Raw genomic sequence first — 19,581 nt, 5'->3', positions numbered from 1 at the left:
AAAATTAAAAAGAAAAAAGAAAAAAAAAGAAGAACAAAAAGGAAACAGAAGAACGAGAGAAAAAAAAGAAGAAAAAAAGAAAAAAGAAGGAGAATTCCAATGGTGCAAAAAAAAAAAAAAAAAAAAAATAATTGAAACTTACAATCCGACTCACCTCCAGTTTCGCGGCATATTCGTCGGCCAATAACTCGCTTTGCCTTGTTAATTCTTGATTCCTTTCGAGCAAGGCCTTGCCAAGTTCAGCGGCAAGAACAAGATCCCTTTCACGTTGCCTCAGAAGTTCACTTGGATCTTGTAGGGTCTCCTCGTGATCGAGGGAACTTCTTCTTCTAGCTTGTAAATCCGATATCATGTCTTCGAGAGCATAAGGCTCTACCTGTTGTTGTCGTTGTTGCTTTTGTTGTTGTTGTTGTTGTTGTTGTTGTTGTTGTTGTTGTTGTTGCTGCTGCTGTTGATGATGTTGTTGTTGGGACTCCTTCTTTGGCAGCATCCTCGAATTTATTTTTTCTTTCTCTCCGGTTTTTTTTTTTCTTTCTTTTTTTTCTTTTCCTTTTTCTTTTTCTTTTTCAATACACTCTTTTCTTTTTTTATCCCCCCCACCGCCCCCCCACCCTTATAAAATTTCTCTACGAAATTTATTTCTCTCTCTCTCTCAATAAATTAAATATGGCGACGTTAAATTGATAAGATTAGCCGATGTAATGAAAGAGAATAAAAGAGAGAGAGAGAGAGAGAGAGAGAGAGAGAGAGTGTGTATGTGTGTGTGTGAAAATTTTTTAAGTCAAATAACATTTTACAAAATTCATCTATCTATTTATCTATCAAAGCTATTGTCTTTCTTTTTTATTTTCATCGTTCCTATCGATATTTTAATTTATTACATGTATCGAATAAAAAATAATATATAACTTATCATACGAATTCATACATATACATATATATATGTATATAATGTATATATATATATATATATATATATTTATTTTTTCTTTTTCGTTGAAATTACGATAAAATAACGTTTGAATTTAACAAAAATTGTCCCATCGTAAAAATATCGAAAAGTAAAATAATGCGAAACATTTTTCAAAGGCACGTATACAGACACACACATAAATATATATATAGAAACACTTCACTATGACGACGTATATAACCTGACTGTTGTTTACTATACACATACGTTACGCCAGGTAATGACTCACCGCGGGCACGTTGAACGGAAAATAAATATTACGGAATCCATCGTTCTTTTATTTCTTTCTTTTTTTTCTCCCCCCCTCTTTAACTTCGTAAGAGAAAGAAAATAAATCTATCAATACGTCCGTCACGTACGAACGCTCGAAGCGTACTGAGGTCTTCCCGTGAATACCATCGGCGTACGTTGGCTCTACGTACTCCCGCACACCCGAGTTGATCCGAAGATAGACGAGTACGGCCGAATATCTACGATCCAACGACGAGAACTCCTTCGTCGTCGGCTTTTAATCTAAGAATTAATAGAGAGGGGAGCGGGGAGTTTAACGCGCATTGCGGGTGTAAATACATTGATACGTAAAATATACATATGATTGATTACGCGTATTTCGAATTGACAAGTTTGATTCGTCTGTCTTTTTATTTTTTTTTTTTTTTTTTTTTTTTTATTAATAAAAAAAAAATATTAATAATAATAATAATAATAATAATAATTAAAAAACAAGATCGACATAATTATTTTCTCTTTTCCTTTTGTTTCTTTTTCCAATAATTCACATTTTTCATCTAGAGAATAATTAAAAAGAAAAAGGAAAAAGTTAATAAATAAATAAGCAAGATTTTGCCTTGAAATGATATTTATATGAATAAAATTTTGAAAATTATTTTTAATTAAAGAAATAAAAGGTTTTTCTTGAAAATTGTTAGAAATAAATAAAGTTGCGTCTGATAATTATTATTAATGAATGAAGTTGCGTCTGAGTGTTGTTTTAAAAAAAAAAGAAAAAAAGGAACAAAACAAAACAAAAAACAGAAAAAGAGTTAGATCTTAGAAAATTTACTTTTACAAAATGAGACTGTGATTTGAAAATAATTTTATATTGAAATGAAATTGCGTCTATAGATTATCTTGACAAAATAAAAATTACGTGATGAAATTATTTTCGCGAAATAAATTTATTAATATAAAAATAATATTTACTAAATGAAATTCCATCGTATAATAATGTTTAAGATATAAATATTCAATTTAATATTAATTTTAACGAAAGAGAGTAGCGTTTTGAAAATAATTCTTACAAAATTTCCCATTGAAACTGATAATATATTTCTAAAGTAATCTTTTATTAATGTTTTATTATATGCGTTTGAAAAAATTCACATATATACATATATATATATATATATATGTAACAAGCGCATATTGTTCATTTTCTTAATTCATAATCATATATTCTAGAATATTCAGAATAAAGATCATAGTTAAACGTTATAAAGCATAATCGATTTATTCTAACGTGTGAACGGCTTGCCAAAGGTTTCACCTTTGTATTACAGATCGACCCGTCGACCTTCCCCACCGTCTGCGAACTAATCGCACGCGCGACCGACTCCTACGTTCTAATGTAACTCTCTTCCCCCACCACTATGCTCCTACCACCACTACGCTCGACACCTGGCGGCCGGGCAGCCACCTGAGTCGATCGCACGGAAATCATTATAGATCATATTCAGCCGGGTGGTAGTCAATGTATGCTCACATTCCTCAACTTTAAATGTATTTATCTCAATATTTTTTATCTGTAATTGCAAAAAAGAAAAAAAAAAAATTCTCAATCATTATTTTAACATTTTTCTTACTTTCACTTATACATATGTATATATATTTATGGATTATGGTATTATATATTGTATGGTATCATATATATATATATATATATATATAGATTATTATATGTATTTATGGATTAAATTATATTAGATATTTTTATTAATATAATATTAGTAGTAAAATTATTTTCAGATAAAACTTTAATTTTTGTTTTTTTTTTTTTAATCATATATATATATATATATATATATATATTTTTTGTTCAGGTAAAACTTATTATTTATGTTAAAATTTTTTTCATATATAAAAGAAAAACTGCATTATTTTTAATCACTTATTATAATATCTTTCTTTTTCTTTTTTTGAACAAATCTTATTATTATTATCATTATCATATTAAGTAAAAATTATTATTATTATCATATTAAGTAAAAAAAAAAAATGTATATATATATAATTTTTTTTTTGAACAGACCTGAATAATTATTATCATATTAAAAAAAAAAAAAATATATATATATATATATATACACATTGTACACTTATTGAAAAACAGTGCCGTATATACAAACATCATTTTTCTATCACCATTAATTAAATCCATGGATTAAAACTCATATGATTTCATAATTGAATCATCTCTCTCTAAGAAAAAATAAAAAATAAAAAAAAAAAAAAGAAAAAGAATCAGACAAAAAATAAAATAAAATAATAACAACAACAACAATAATAATTATAATAATAATAATAATAATAATAATAATAATAATAATAATAATAATAATAATAATAATAATTACGTGTTCACGCTTATGGCAAAATTAAATGACGCAAACTTTAGACCTTCTTCTTCATCGTCCGTGTCCAACCGGAATCTAAAAACATATATAATTATATTTAACTCACAGCCATATTTTATATAACATTGAGCAAAACATTAGCAAATAGATCCTCTCTTTCTACAGATGAATGTAACATCCAATGTAGAAAAGTTTCTTCGATTTCCTCTCTCTTTCCCTCACTCACTCTCTCTCTCTCTCTCTCTCTCCCTCTTTTTTTTTTTCTTTATCTCTCTGTTTATTTCTTTCTTTAGATGATTTCCAGGCAATGCATAGTACCTGAAACGAATTGGTGTGCCTGGCAACCGAGAAAATCAACAAAGTGATGGACGCATAGGTTTATATGTATATATATATATATATATATATAAACACAACAGCTGTCGAAACTCAGCAATAGACAGCAGATGTCTTTCTCAAATGTCCCTGATAGACAATATTACCGAAGGTTCAAAAAGAAAAAGAAAAAAAAAAGGAAAAACTATAATCATCAAGTACATTTATAAAATACAATTTTCAGAAAGATTACAACAGGAAAATCAAACTTTTTAATTAATATACAGAGAGAGAGAGAGAGAGAGAGAGAGAGAGAGAGAGAGAGAAGTAAAATAAAAAAAAAAAAAAAATTAAAAGAAGAAAAGAAGTAAATAAATAGGATTATCAAAGAGAAAAAAAAAAATAAAATAAAAATGCAATTCTTAAGATCTGGCCAGGATGCTTTGGAGATGGAGATGATGCCAGAAATTGAATTAACCAGATTGAAGAGACAATATAGGATAATGGAGAATGATCGTATGAAATGTTCTGAGGAAGGCGGTCTTCAACTTCGTAATCAACAGATTATGATTGCTCGATTGGAATATGAGAAAGCTGAATTATTGCTTGCTATTAAATCAGCCAAATCAAAGACATTTCTTAAGAAGGATGAGATGGATGATGTTAAGTTGAAAGAATTGTTCGATCAACGTTCCAAATTTATTGATTCGATCAAATTTGAAAAACAACAAATCGATGAACTTAAAAGGCAAATTGGACAGGTCACTGGTATTACCAATGTCTTTCTTATTTCTTTCATTTTTCTTTTCTTCTCTCTTTTTTTCTTTTTTTTTTTTTATTATTATTATATTTATCAGCTTATGAAAACTTAATTGATTCTAATAAAATTAAATTTATATATATATATATATATATAAATTCAATTTTATTATTTAATAAATTTATTTTATTTATTATTTAATTTTATTATTAATATATATATATATATATATATATATATATATATATATATATATATGTATGTATGTATTTGTATAGATAACGAAAGAAGTTACAGTATTAAGAAGAAAAATTCCAACTGATGTACAAGCTAAGGAGAACAGTTTCAAACGACATAAACTCATCTTAATGTTAGAAAATCGATTGGAAGTTGGTATGAGAAGATTTAATACGATAATAGCAGAGAATGTTAAGCTTCGTGAAGATATTGAATCATTATTAAAAGAGAGAACACAATTTACAACACTTTGGAACAAACTTGTTGGACAATTGAATACAGGAAAACAAATTATTAATGATCTGATAGAACAGGCTACTTTAACTTTTAATCAAAGGGACGAAGAGATGAACAAAACTCAGGCACTTCGTGAAAAGTATCATTTTTATTTCCTTTAAGATATAAAATCTTTTTCATTTCTTTAATGATTATTTGCAAATTTTTTTTTTTTTCTTTTTTTTTTCTCTTATAGAGCTATGAGAGATTTTGATGCTCATAAAGCAGAAATGTGTGAACTTCAACGTACATTGGACAACGAAATGAAATTACAAGAATTTCTCGGTGTTAAAGGTCAATATCGAAAAACTATAGATCTGCAAATTAAACAGGAAGCCGAGAGAGCTGCTAAAAAACAAGAACAACAAGATAAAATAGCTACTTATACTCATATTCTCAATACGATAAAAGAATTTACAGGTAATAATATCATATTTTCTTATTTTTATTTATTATAATTATCATATTTATTTTATTAATTTCAATGTTATTTAGGGGAGAGCAATATTGACAGTCTTGTAGCTTATTTTGTTAAACAAGAGGAAGAAAATTTTGCACTTTTCAATTATGTCAATGAGCTGAATGATGAAATGGAATGTCTTCAAACGAAAATGACAGAATTGACGATTGCCATTGATGAGGCAAGAATGTTGCATGAGTTTAGAGAAAAACAACAGGTGGAAACATTGAAAAATATTACAGATCAATTGGAAGAACAAACAAAGTTAGCCGATGAAGCCGAAGAAGAACTTAATAATGTAAAAATTGTATTTCTATTATTAATCTTAAACAATGATTTCTATAATATTTAAAATTCTTTTTTTTTTCTTTTCTATTTAGTGCGATCAAGATATAGAGAAAATGTTAAAAGGTATAGAATCTCTCTTTAAAATTGTTAAATGTGATAATTCACCTATTCTACAATTACTCGGTGACAATACACATGTGACTATGAGCAACGTTATGCTATATCTTAATATTATTGAGAAACGTATAACAGAAATGATGCATAAAGTTCATTGGGTCGATAAAGCAACTATGGCACCACAATTGAGATTAGACGAGGATAAGAAACCAAAATTGAAAGTTCCATCTCTCACAGAAATTGCTCCTACTCAACCCTGTGTACTGTAAGTCCTTAATAATTATTATCCATTCCTTTAACTCTCAATAATCAATGATCAATGAAAGAATTCAATTAGCTCATGAGTTAAATCAAACAATTCATTTTCAATACTTTATACAAGATTATTGAGTATTATAGAGAGTTAATAATCCCTTCATCAATTCCTTTCCTATATTCACTCCTACTATAGTCTTTATCATTCATTTGAAAAAAAACAAAAAAAAAAAAAAACAAAAAAAAATTAAGACTACATTCAAATAGAAATAGAAATAGAAATATATATATATATATATATATATATTTAGCTGCGTCGAGAAAGAAGAAATGCAAGTGATGACCGAAGGTTTGGAAATTCCTCTATCTCGAGAAGAAGCAATAGAGAAATTGAAAATACGTCTTGAAAATGATTTCTCCGAATTACTTCATAATGTATCCGGTTGTCATTTACCGGCTGCTAGAAAAGTCATACAAAAGCGTTATCAATGAATATTTTAGAATTTTTTTATTTTTTTTTTTTTTTTTCTCCATATAAATAAATATTAGGTCGGAAACTATGAAACGGGCGTTGAATGAAAATAAATAACTAAACAAAAAAGCCCGTTTCATAGTTTCCAACCTAACACTTATATATTTAGGTTAGAAAACTATGAAACGGGCGTTGAATGAAATTAAATAACTAAACAAAAAAGCCCGTTTCATAGTTTCCAACCTAACACTTATATATTTAGGTTAGAAAACTATGAAACGGGCGTTGAATGAAATTAAATAACTAAACAAGAATGCCCGTTTCATAGTTTCCAACCATAATAAATAAATAAACGTAATATTGTCTATCGACGTGGAGTATGTAAATTTATTAATAATTAAAATATATATATATATATATATATCTCAATTGTAACGTCATTTCTTTGTCTCTTTTTTAATCGTATATATAATACGTCTTAATTCTAATATAGTACGTTTGATTTCGAGCAATTGATTTTCAATATCATTGTCATCTAATGTAGGTAATCTTTCCTTTCTTTTACATATCTGATGATAAATATTTTTACTACAGTCTTTAACTCTTGCCAATTCTAAATATTTCCCTATGGCTGCCTCTTTTATTTTAGTGATTAAAATTTCCCATTTCAATACTTCGACCTTCGCTTTCTCGTATCTTCCTTGAAGCGTTGACAATTTGTTATTTAATCTGATTAATGTCTGCGACTTGGCTTCCGTCATGCGATACTAAAAAAAAAAGTAATGAACGTTATTTAAAAAAAAAAAAAAAAAAAGAAAAAAAAATTCTAATGAAATTGTTAGAATGATAATAAAAAAAGAATAAAGAAAAAAAAAAAATAAATAATGAATATAATATACTATCTCTGCTTCGGTCTCCTCCAATAATTCAATATTTTTCTCTTGTTGTTCCGATAATGATTTTTTAACTTCGATCAAATTTTCATAACGTTCAAAAATTTCTATTATCGATCTAAATTGTTTTGTCTCGCTGATAACTCTTTCTAAATAATCTTGATACTTTTTATATTTTCCAACATATTTTTCCATCTTCTCACGAATTCCTTTCATATAATTCAATGTCTCTTGTAAATCTTGAATCTAAACAAACATTTATGTTAATTACATTTAAAAATTATTATTACCACTTCTACTACTACTACTACTACTACTACTAATAATAATAATAATAATAATAATGATAATAATAATAATAATAACAATAATAAAGAGAGAAAAAAAAATTGATAATTCTTTTTTTTTTTTTTTTGTTTTTTTTTTTTAAATCATTTACATCTGTCTCATATTGCTTTTGTCTTTCCTGCTCTCCTAGAATTTTTTGTTTCGAGCGTTGCCGTTTTTCTTGATTCTCTTTAACAAAATTATTATATTTAATGAACGATTCTCGAAAAATTAATTCCTGTTCACGTAATTCCTTCCATTGGGCGTCCATTTCCTTTCTTTCGATTTCTTGTTCGTTCCATTTTTCACGTAATTTATTTTCAGAAATATTCAAATCGCGAAATGTTTTTATTAATTCGAATGCCGGTGAAATTCTCGGAACGTCCCATTCCGGATATTTTCTATTTAAAGCGGGTAATTTGAAAAAAAAAAAAAAGAAAGAAAGAAAAAATAAATAAATTCAATTTCAATACATTCAATTTATCTATTTTATCGACATACATATTATATTTACTTGATATCCTGTTCCTCTTGTTTGGAGAAATACAATTCTTTAACGCCTTCGAGAAAATTTCTAGGAATGTCGGCTCGTTCGACGAAATCCAAATTTTCTTTTCGATGTGCTGACATATTTTTTTTTTCTTTTTTTTTTTTTTTTTTTCTCTTGTCGATTATAATTATAATTTCACTCGTGTATTTCGTACTTTTATAAAATAAGATTTTCTTTAATAAAGGTTACTGTATTATCGATCAAACATATTTTTGATTACCAAGTTACCTAATTTGTAGGTTAACTTATAAATATGGCGGCTAAAAGAAAACGTGGAGGATGTAGAAAGAAATTTATAACCTAAATTACGTGTACGTGAAAAAGAGAGAGAGAGAGAGAGAGAGAGAGAGAGAGAGAGAGAAATTATATAGAAAATAATGAACTTCTTTTATTTTTTCCCCAAGATGTTCACAGGAATAAGCTATCAATAATATATTAACAAGCTGTATACATTAATATCGTTGATTATTATAAATAAATTTTTTTTACATTTACTTTTTTTTTCTTTTTTTTTTTCTTTTTTTCCTTTTTTTTTTTTTCTCTTTTTCTTTCATATACCATTTACATATATATATTTGACAATTTTTACGAGTTTCCTTCCTGTCCTAACAACGACAATTGTTTCAAAAGTTGTTTACCATTTATAAAAGACGTAGAACCGTATATAATTCTTTTATTAACACCTGTACCACTTTTTTGCTTGACATAATCAATTAAATTTTGATATTCGATATAATTTCCACCGCCTACAATGAAAACAATAACCTCTTGGAATGTTGGTCGATTTTTTGGCATTTGCTCGGAATATTTCAATTGTTTTGGATCTAAATAACAATATTCTTCCGTTTGTGACGATATCCTTGATTCGATAAGCTCGTCGACTATTTTTGTAACAGGTAAATTGTGCTTTTTAACGACCAAATTTTTCACACCCTCCATTACAAAAGAAGAACCCTGATTCATTAATTTTGAAAACATACTAACAGTTTTAGTTCCACCACCTTCATAATTACTTTGAATTTCTGCTATTCTGGTATAACTTCTCAATCTTTTGATATATATCAAAGGATTTAAATTGCATCCGGCTGATTGTAATGCAGCCTCCAATTTGTTATAATCAGTGTCAGACATATTTGTACAAATGTAATATATTATAGCAAGACGTAATTTATCTTCAGGTGTACCACAATCTGGTTCGCTAATAGTATCAAATACACTTCTATCCAATGTTTGTTTGCTCATAATTTTTTCCTCCAGTTCAAAATACGTATCAAGACGTCTTGATTTAATACAATTCAATATACCAGTAGCTATTGACGTATGCATATCTATAAGACGTTTCATTTCTAATAATTGTGGTAATGAATTGACTGCGTTTGTTAATTTAGCAGTATTTGTAGAAACCATAGATAAAGCAACTTCACTCTCATTATCTATACCCATAGAAGACTTTAATTTTTTAACATCCTCCTCATATGTTCTATATTGTTCTAATTCTTCTTGAATAGCTTCTGCTACTCTAGGAAATGGACTACCTTTATGTTGACACCAAAAACGATCTCTACTGTCCAATTCATATGCTTTTGTTTTAGAACGAGTACCACCGACAGGTGATCTTCCTATATTCTCTTCTACTATTAATCTATTCAATGCCATTTCTAATACATCATGAGCCAATGCTTGATAAGTCCATGTATGATGTAAAGGAGTAGCCATGTCAACATTTCTATCAAGAACAATAAGTAAAGGTCTTTGAAAATTGTAATGACCTCCTGATGATTCTCCTTCAAATAGATTATTTCTTGCGTCCCAAACATTTTCTCTTATCTTTTTGTCAATCATCTTTGCTACCATTTCAGCAGCATTACCTTTAGGACAGCGTATAATAGGAACCGTTCCCATTGTAACAAAAACAGAAAATAGACAATCTACTATTATTTCCATAACAGATTCTATTTCGCTATCCTTAACGTCTCCTTTGTTAATAGCATGATATGATATAACTTCGCTATTTTGATGTCTCAATATAAATAAATCATCCTCCAATGTAATAAAATTCAAATATTGATCGTAGACTTTATGAATATTGGATACAACACCACCTAATAATGCTGCCGATGCTAAATCTTCCATTTTTTGTCGTGATATAGGTGATATAAAATTTAAATAATACATATCGTATAATCCATTTTGTAAATCCTGTCCAATTCTTCCAAGATTATCATCGGTAGGTGCACAGAAATATATCGCTGGTACCTCAGGAATGGAATCTCTATCCGAATGTAATTGCATATGTAAAGTAACTCCTAATTCTCTCAATTCTTTAACCGATATCAATGGTGATATAATATCTTGACCGAGTCTATCGTATATTAATATTTTCCATGCTGGTATTGATTCATCGTGTTTTTGTTCAGGTTGATTTAAATTTAACATTTGCTTCAAAGCATTTATTTGTTTATCCCTTAAACTCAACATTATAATCACAATATAATATATATATATATATATGTATATATATATTATTTCAATATTATAAATAAAATAATATCTGTCAACATTCAACTTGCAACGTCATCAATAATCCATCCATGAAGTAATATTGAAGTTGTCAAAATATGGAAATTTCAATTGAACGTAAAAAAGTACACGTTTATACTTTTAATTCACCAACAAGGCTAAGATTTCTGTTAAATCACCCAACGATAAAACTAGTGACAAAAGTTCAAATATCCCTATGTCCAAGATCCCATTGGAACTGAATTGAATTTTGCGGTGCTGTGGGGCGAGAAGGAGTGGTGTGTATTAGGGGCGAGGAGGGAAAGGGGAAAAAAAAAAAGAAAAAAAAATATATAAAAGGAACAAAAATAAAAGATAGGAAAATAAAAAAAATAAAGAGATATTTAATCAAGCGGGCATCTATATTGATTGACTTTTGTTGCTACTTTATAAGAGGTTAGAAAAAAAAACACGAGAAAAATATACTCTACGTTAAGAAAATCATATATAATTCATATAATATTATTTGGAGGTTAATAAATTTTATCGACTTACAGTAGTATATATATAACTAATAAAGTGGCCTACGTGAGATTTCGAAGAAACATTGTGACTTTGGTCGTGTCGAGAATTTGTTTTGGTAACACTGCCCGGCAGGAAAATGGCGAGGGAATGGCGTTGGGCAAGTAATATCTATGAAAAGTTCATTGTAATTTCGATTACTCGTCTGTGACATGTAAATAATGAAGAAGAACTGATTTATATATCGACGTAAGAATCGTATCGATATTTGTGAATTAAAGAACTTCTAGTATTCGATGAGTTTTCGATGATACGTTTCTGACAGCATGTCCACAATGGCCGATGACTCTACTTCGCTGCCAAAAAGGCGTCAATTGGTAAACAAACATTTTTACATAGTAACAATTAAATAAAGGAAAAAAAAAATGAAAAAAGAAAGAGAAAAAAAAAACATAAAAGAATAGAAAAGAAAAAAGAGAAAGAAAAAAATAAATTGCAATAACTTACGATGTAGTAATTAATATCGTATAGGTTAGGTTATTTGCTTTATCGTTAATACGTGTGAAGAGGGAAAGAAAAGAAATATATATATATATATATATACATATATATGTGTGTGTGTATATATATATATATATATGTATATAAGAAATCAAAAATTTCATTGTCTTTTCTTTTTTATTTTACTTTTTTCTTTCTTTTTTACATATCATATATATATATACATATACATATATATATATACATATAAATATATATATATACATATATGTATATACATGTATACATACACACACACACATATATATATATATATATATATGTATGTATGTATGTATGTATATATATAAATTTGTAGAGAGAGAGAACGAAAAAGTTGTATTCGGATGATTGGGCTATTGGCGATGAAGAAATTGAAGGACGTAGAACTTTCCAGCTTGATGAAAAGATAGAATGCGATAGATATGATCTAAGTCATTTTAATGGATTATTCCGTGAAATGAATGGATCAGAACTGAATCTTGCTTATCTACAAAAGCATGGTCTTGGTATACCATTATTATTTAGAGATAAATCTGGATTAGGATTGAGAGTACCTAGTTCCAACTTTACCGTCAATGATGTTAGAACTTGCGTTGGTATGTTATTATTCCTATATATAAAATATTTTTGTTTATCTAAAAAAAAAAACAGAAAAAAAAATTAATACTCTTGGATTAGGTTCTAAAAGGATATTAGATGTAATGGACGTCAATACGCAAAAGAATGAGGATATGACAATGAAGGAATGGCAAAAATATTATGAGGATCAGAATAAGGAACGTTTGTTGAATGTTATATCATTGGAATTTAGTCATACTAAATTGGAAAATTATGTACAATCACCGAGTCTTGTTCGTCAGGTTGATTGGGTTGATGTTGTATGGCCAAGACATTTAAAAGAAGCCCAAGTAGAATCTACAAATCTTTTGGAAGATATGATGTATCCTAAAGTACAGAAATATTGTTTAATGTCCGTGAAAGGATGTTATACGGATTTTCACGTTGACTTTGGCGGTACCAGTGTATGGTATCATATATTAAGAGGTGGAAAAATCTTTTGGTTAATACCACCCACCGAAAAGAATTTGGCATTGTATCAGGAATGGGTATTAAGTGGTAAACAGTCAGATGTATTTTTTGGTGATATGGTTGATAGATGCGGTAGAATAAGTTTAACCGCAGGAATGACATTGTTTATACCAACCGGATGGATACATGCGGTTTATACGCCTCAAGATTCTTTGGTATTTGGTGGTAATTTTCTTCATAGTTTTGGTATTGAAAAACAATTGAAAGTTGCCCAAGTTGAGGAACATACAAAAGTGCCTCAGAAATTTCGCTATCCATTTTTTACAGAAATGTTATGGTACGCATATATATATATATATATATAAAATAATGAAAATATCTTGCAATGGTATATTAATTTTAATCGTTAATTAATGTTTATGTTACTCCTTTTTTTTTCTTTTTTTTTTTTTTTTTTTTTTTTAATATATTTAGGTACGTTCTAGAAAGATACGTACACGTTCTGTTGGGTAGAAGTCATTTAGATATATCGGAATCTCAAAGGCAACATTTAGTTCCTCAACATCTTCAACATGTCCATCTTACGCCATACGAATTACATGGTTTAAAAGCCATAGTAATGTACCTGCACTCATTGCCCTCTACTAAAAAGAATGTGCCTGATTTAATACACGATCCTGTTGCCCTAATTCATGACGTTAGATGTTTGGTAGAGCAACACAGACATGACAGTCCAGAAGCAGCTGTAACTGGTAATCCAGTATTACCACCACCGCCAGCATTGACTATAGCAGAAGGAGTAAATATGAATAAAATTATAATAAACTTTGAATGTTATTTCTTTATGATTATTTAATTGACGTTGTTTATTATATATATATATATATTTTTTTTTTTCCCCTGTGGTTCTTGTTTTTTTTTTAAAAAATATCATTTTACAGGAACGCATGAGAATAACAAAGAAAACATTCGTGAAAATACAAAGGCATCATTCGCAAGAGAAATCTGAAAGAGCATTTCCAAGAAGAAGACGTACTAGATGCAAGAAGTGTGAAGCATGTACAAGAACAGACTGCGGTGAATGTATGTACTGTCAAGATATGGTCAAATTTGGTGGTAGTGGACGTGCAAAGCAAACATGCTTGATGAGACAGTGCCTTAGGCCCATGCTACCAGTTACCGCAGCTTGTAAAGTATGCCAATTGGATGGTTGGGGTCAACAACCTGCTCCATTAATGGGTATTTTATTATTATTTTATATCTATTTCAATTGTAATTGAAAATTCAAAAAATATTGAAATCTTATTAATATATATTTTGTTAATTGTTATATATAGGTAAACCTACACCGACAGCACCATCGAGATTAGTTGAATGTTCTGTGTGTTTTGATATTGTCCATCCAGAATGTATAGGATTGGATCCTCAAAGAATAACTGTTAGTGATGATCTACCGAATAGTTGGGAGTGTCCTGAATGTTGTGAAAGTGGTAGAAATTTAGATTACAGGCCACGACAGCCAAAAGCACGTGCTCGTAAACTTTCAGCATCTAGTGCTGCATCTTCAACACCTACAACAGATTCTGAAAGAGCGACAACCCCAAGTAAACGATCAAGACTTGATCCGAATGAAGTAAGCGAACTAGAAGACTAAAAGATTTAAATAATAAGAAACCGTTAAGATAAGCCTGAATGAAATTAAATAAAATTACAGACATGGAATGATAGGGAACCAGCTGAAGGTGAACAAAGGACTGCTTTGCGTACACAATTAGCAGTACAATTAACTGGTTCAAGTAGTAAATCATTGAAGAGGCCTCATGTGGTAGTTAGACCCATTTCGTTACCCCCTGTACAAAGATCTGGGTCAGACTTTAATGGACAATCGTTAGCATATGATAAAACGGCTATTCTAGCTGTATTTAGATTTTTGAATGCAAAAGACTTGGCCAATTGTGCCCTTGTTTGTCGTACATGGGCAAAGTATAGTATAGATCCAAGCTTATGGAGAAAACTTGATATGTCACATTCACATTTAACTGCCTCACATTTAACTGGTATAGCAAGAAGACAACCAGAGAGTTTATCCCTTGATTGGACTAATGTAACAAAGAGACAGCTTGCTTGGCTATTAGGTAGATTACCACAACTTCGTACTTTGTCGTTACAAGGTTGCACGTGGACAGGTGTTTGCGCTTTAAGAACTTGTAGCTGTCCTCCACTTGTTACTCTTGATTTGAGTCATGTTTCTGGATTAAACGATTCCAGTTTAAGAGAGGTTCTCAGTTCTCCAACAGATTCAAGACCAGGTTTAATCGACAAAACATCCAGGCTTAAACATTTGAAAAACTTATCATTGGCAGGATGCGACATAACAGATATAGCATTAAGATATATCGTTCAACATTTGCCTTATATTGAAACATTGGATTTGTCTTCTTGTGGAAGAGTTACCGATGCTGGTGTAGCACAATTGGCAACACCACCTGCACAAGCTGTCACTAATTTGGCATCATTGAATTTATCCAATTGCAGGCTACTTACAGAGATAACGTTAGATCATCTTGCGAGGTGTAAAGTGCTTAAACGTTTGGACTTAAGACATACCACGCAAGTGTCAACGCAATCGGTTATAAAGTTTGCTGCTAAAAGTATTCACAATTTGCATGTGACCGATGTTAAATTAGTAGAAGAGAAAAAGATTAAATCGGAAGTTACGTGAAAGGAACGTGCCAAAATATTATGGTATGGTATGTTTTAAATCGGTGCAATTATGTCACAGATATAAATCAATGGATGGATAAAATAATATACAACAAAGTATGATAAGTGATTGGGCAATCTTTCAGTGAAAAATAACTATCAACCGGTTTATTTATTTATATATGGGAAAAAAAAAAAAAAAAAAAAAAAAGAAAAGAAAAAAAAAAGTTCAGTCATAGAACTCTTATGTTTGCTTGTATTAAATTTAATCTAAATAATGTGAAACAAGAGAGAGAGAGAGAGAGAGAGAGAGAGAGAGAGAGAGAGAGAGAGAGAGAGAGAGAGAGAGAGAGAGAGAGAGAGAGAGAGGGAGGGGGAGAGAGAGAGAGAGAGTGAAAGAAGTCAATTCGATAATAGATAATAATTGTCTTATCGATCGGCTTTTAATGAGAAATTAATTCTGAGTAAAATAGATTCATCGTTGAAAACAAATTAACATACATTTTTACATTTTTTTTTTTCTTCTTTTTTATTTTTTTTCTCTTTCTTTTTTTTTCTTTTTTTTTTTTTTTTCGTTTTCCTACATTTAATTTATCCTAACGTTATATATATATATATATACATATATATATATATATATATATATATTTATTTTACATTCGATCGAACATACTCAATTAGACGATAGTAGAATGAGTCATTCCATCAAATCATTAAGCATCGATTAAAATTATTCCTTAAAGCGTTACTTAAATGATATTAAAGAATTAAACTTTTTTCTCTTTTTTTTTTTTTTCTTTTTTTTTTCTTATGATTTTTTTGTTTTTTCTTTTTTTTTTATTTTTTTGAATCGCATTCATTTTCACATTTTATTTTACTCTATTTCATTTTATATTATATTATTTTATTTTATTTTATTTTTCTTTCCTTTCCTTTCCTTTCTTTCTTTCTTCTTTTTTTTTTTTTTTTGTTTCTTTTCTTTCCTTTTTTCTTTTTTTTATTTTTATCTTAAATAAAATCATATGCAAAAGAACAAACATATTTATATATATATATATATATATATATATATATATATACATATATATATATATATCCAAACCTATCTGAAAGAATGTATTATGATGAACATTAAAATTGAGATTCATGAAAGATAAATTAACAAATAAATAAATAAATAAATAAATAATAATAATAAATAATAATAATAATAATAATAATAAAAAAATAAAAAAAAGTTAAAAAAAAAAAATTAAAAAAAAAAAAAAAATAAAAGTAAACTTACATGCATGCAATGCTATAAAAATGCAAGCAAATATAAAAAGATTAGCTCACGTGAGATGATGTATTTTTTCTTTCTTTCTTTCCTTTTTTTTTTCTTTTTTTTTTTCTCTTATTTTTTGTTTCTAATTTTTTTTTTTTTTTCCTCTCATTTTTTTCCTCCCCACTAATGATATATCAATGTCCGGATTTATTTCATATTACATAAGAAAACTATTATCATGTTTTAAGCAACCAAATGTATATATAAGCCTGCCTTGATTTTATTAAATATTTCTCAATTCTTCTTTAATATATTATATATTATATAAATATATATATATATATATATGTGTGTCTATGTGTGTATATATTTATATATATATATATATATATCTATATATAATATACACATATGCAGATAACGATGAAGAAAAAAAAAAAACAACACAATAGCATTAAGCAATAAGATTCATAACAAGATGTTATTTATAACGCACTATAAGTGTTCTTTATCATTTAATTAGTCGTATGCATAAATATTATGCGATGTGCAAGCGCATTATTTATGTTATAAGTATTTTGTATAAAAAACGAAAGTATTTTTCTTTTAGTCCTTTTTTTTTCTTCTTTTTCTTAAATCACTCTCACTTTTTCTTTTGCCTTTTTTTTTTCTTTTTTTTTTTTTTTTTGTTTCTCATTTTAATTGAATCAAAATAATTATAACAACAATAACAATAACAAAATACAAAAAGGAGAGATATTGCAATGAAAGACATTTGTTTTAATTCATTCATTTTTGACTCGTGCTCTAACATTTGTTAATGGCAACGTCTAATTTTTATAGCTCAAGCTTCTATTAGAAAGATAAATGAGTATGGAGGTTGTAATATTGTAACACCATTGTATAGTAAATGTAATTTAGATATAATAGTGATATGTATATATATATATATATATATATATATATAAACATATATATGTATATGTATATATGTACATACATATATATATATATATATATATATATATATATATAATTTCAAAATATAAATTTGAATTTTATGGATCAAATCTTCATTCGTACCAAATACCCAAAATATTGAATATTTACTATTCAAGATAAAAGAAGAGAAAAACAAAAAAAAAGAAAAGAAAAGAAAAGGAAAAAAAAAGAAAAAAGAAAAAAGGAAAAGAAAAAATGCAACGCATGTTTTAACTTGACAATTATAATGCAAATACCTGCTATTAAATATTATCAAGCATAGCTATATATATATATATATATATATATATATATATATTTTCAAATATATATATATATATATTTGAAAAAAATCATACATTGCCATTTTGATATGCATGTATAAAAATTCATTCATATATATATATATATATATATATATATATATATATATATATATATATATATATATATGTATGTATACATAAAATAAAAATATATGAAAATTGGTATTTGCATTATTGAAAATATGAAAAAAAAAAATCAGTTTGTGTCGGGTATCATTAAAAAAAAAAAAAAAAAAAAAAAAAAAAAAGCAAAAAAAATAAATAACAACTCTCTGTACTATATAAATAAAAAAGGATGTACATAGCAATACGTATAATGTTGATGTTCTGCGTTTAGATTTATAGATATTTCATATTTTAGTACAATTTGACTTAAATTTATCTTTTGATTAGAAATTATCATTGCTAATGTCTTCGGTAAGAAAGTATATATTATCAAACAATCTCTCCCACCGCCCTATCTCATATCACCACATTCTAAATGTAACTATGTTTAACTTGAAATTATTTTGTAAATATTTTGAAATGTATTCGAATAGTTATGTAAGGAGAATTCCTGTTTTTTGTCCTAACTGTAAAAAAAAAAAGAAAAAAAAAAAAAAAAGAAAAAAAAAACTATTACTATATCACCTTTTATCAATGGATCCTAAATTTTTTGTTTGTTTATTAAAAAATAAAAAAAATATCTTACGTCGTCGATATCACAAAAATTTCATTCCTTCATTTCTTGAATCTTTTTCTTTCCTCTCTAATTTTCCCGCCGTAAATTCCAATTTGATTGCATATACGATGACGTCACAGATATGTTACGCCATAATAATTGCAATGCTCAGACGCATAATCTTAGTATATGCATTGATAATTATCAATGACTATAACGTAATTATATAATAATATTAATTCTTATTATTAATTTGTATATAATGGCGTAACAACGAAATTGATTTATTTTTTAAATTTCACCAATCAAATGCGAGCTGAATTTCGATGGACCAATAAAATACGTGAATAGTTTTAGACGCTACAATAGTCTAAGCTTTAAAACGTGTAGCCTTGAAAATATAAATATTAATCGTTATTAATGAACATAGCTGTTAAAGATCTGTCGTAATTACGTAATAATATTAATTCTTATTATTAATTTGTATAACTGATGTA

The 19,581-nt window shown here is 27.8% G+C and overlaps 5 protein-coding genes across 6 annotated transcripts in view; 2 read left to right on the top strand and 3 right to left on the bottom strand.

Annotated features, from left to right (window-relative positions):
- The window catches only part of LOC124432537 (bicaudal D-related protein homolog), a 33,950-nt gene extending 33,128 nt beyond the window's left edge, over window positions 1-822 (bottom strand). The window contains exon 1 of one of the 2 annotated variants that reach the window (XM_046981575.1): window positions 143-822. In XM_046981575.1, coding sequence (XP_046837531.1) covers window positions 143-490 — 348 coding nt within the window. In that variant the 5' untranslated portion in view covers window positions 491-822. The remainder of the gene's footprint in view (window positions 1-142) is intronic. The other variant, XM_046981576.1, reaches the window with a different exon arrangement.
- Window positions 823-4,232: 3,410 nt separating this feature from the next.
- LOC124432538 (coiled-coil domain-containing protein 63) lies at window positions 4,233-6,910 on the top strand. The gene is made up of 6 exons (XM_046981577.1): window positions 4,233-4,682; window positions 4,960-5,294; window positions 5,391-5,614; window positions 5,690-5,952; window positions 6,035-6,324; window positions 6,626-6,910. Exons 1-6 carry the CDS (start codon window positions 4,335-4,337, stop codon window positions 6,804-6,806), a joined length of 1,641 nt encoding a protein of 546 aa, XP_046837533.1. The 5' UTR covers window positions 4,233-4,334; the 3' UTR covers window positions 6,807-6,910.
- A 246-nt stretch (window positions 6,911-7,156) lies between these two features.
- On the bottom strand, window positions 7,157-8,817 carry LOC124432539 (coiled-coil domain-containing protein 42 homolog). Its single transcript, XM_046981578.1, has 4 exons — window positions 8,521-8,817; window positions 8,119-8,407; window positions 7,686-7,925; window positions 7,157-7,553 (listed from the first exon to the last, which is right to left on the bottom strand). Exons 1-4 carry the CDS (start codon window positions 8,634-8,636, stop codon window positions 7,224-7,226), a joined length of 975 nt encoding a protein of 324 aa, XP_046837534.1. The 5' UTR covers window positions 8,637-8,817; the 3' UTR covers window positions 7,157-7,223.
- Window positions 8,818-8,919: 102 nt separating this feature from the next.
- Window positions 8,920-11,240, bottom strand: LOC124432536 (protein sly1 homolog). The gene has a single exon (XM_046981574.1). It carries the CDS (start codon window positions 11,032-11,034, stop codon window positions 9,142-9,144), a length of 1,893 nt encoding a protein of 630 aa, XP_046837530.1. The 5' UTR covers window positions 11,035-11,240; the 3' UTR covers window positions 8,920-9,141.
- A 140-nt stretch (window positions 11,241-11,380) lies between these two features.
- On the top strand, window positions 11,381-16,348 carry LOC124432535 (jmjC domain-containing histone demethylation protein 1). The gene is made up of 8 exons (XM_046981573.1): window positions 11,381-11,511; window positions 11,613-11,954; window positions 12,437-12,716; window positions 12,799-13,486; window positions 13,624-13,948; window positions 14,091-14,388; window positions 14,487-14,782; window positions 14,864-16,348. Exons 2-8 carry the CDS (start codon window positions 11,904-11,906, stop codon window positions 15,869-15,871), a joined length of 2,946 nt encoding a protein of 981 aa, XP_046837529.1. The 5' UTR covers window positions 11,381-11,511; window positions 11,613-11,903; the 3' UTR covers window positions 15,872-16,348.
- Window positions 16,349-19,581: the final 3,233 nt, after the last annotated feature.

Source organism: Vespa crabro, chromosome 25, assembly GCF_910589235.1.
Source record: "Vespa crabro chromosome 25, iyVesCrab1.2, whole genome shotgun sequence".
Classification (NCBI taxonomy): domain Eukaryota; kingdom Metazoa; phylum Arthropoda; class Insecta; order Hymenoptera; family Vespidae; genus Vespa; species Vespa crabro.
This window is presented reverse-complemented; position numbering and strand designations above follow the sequence as displayed.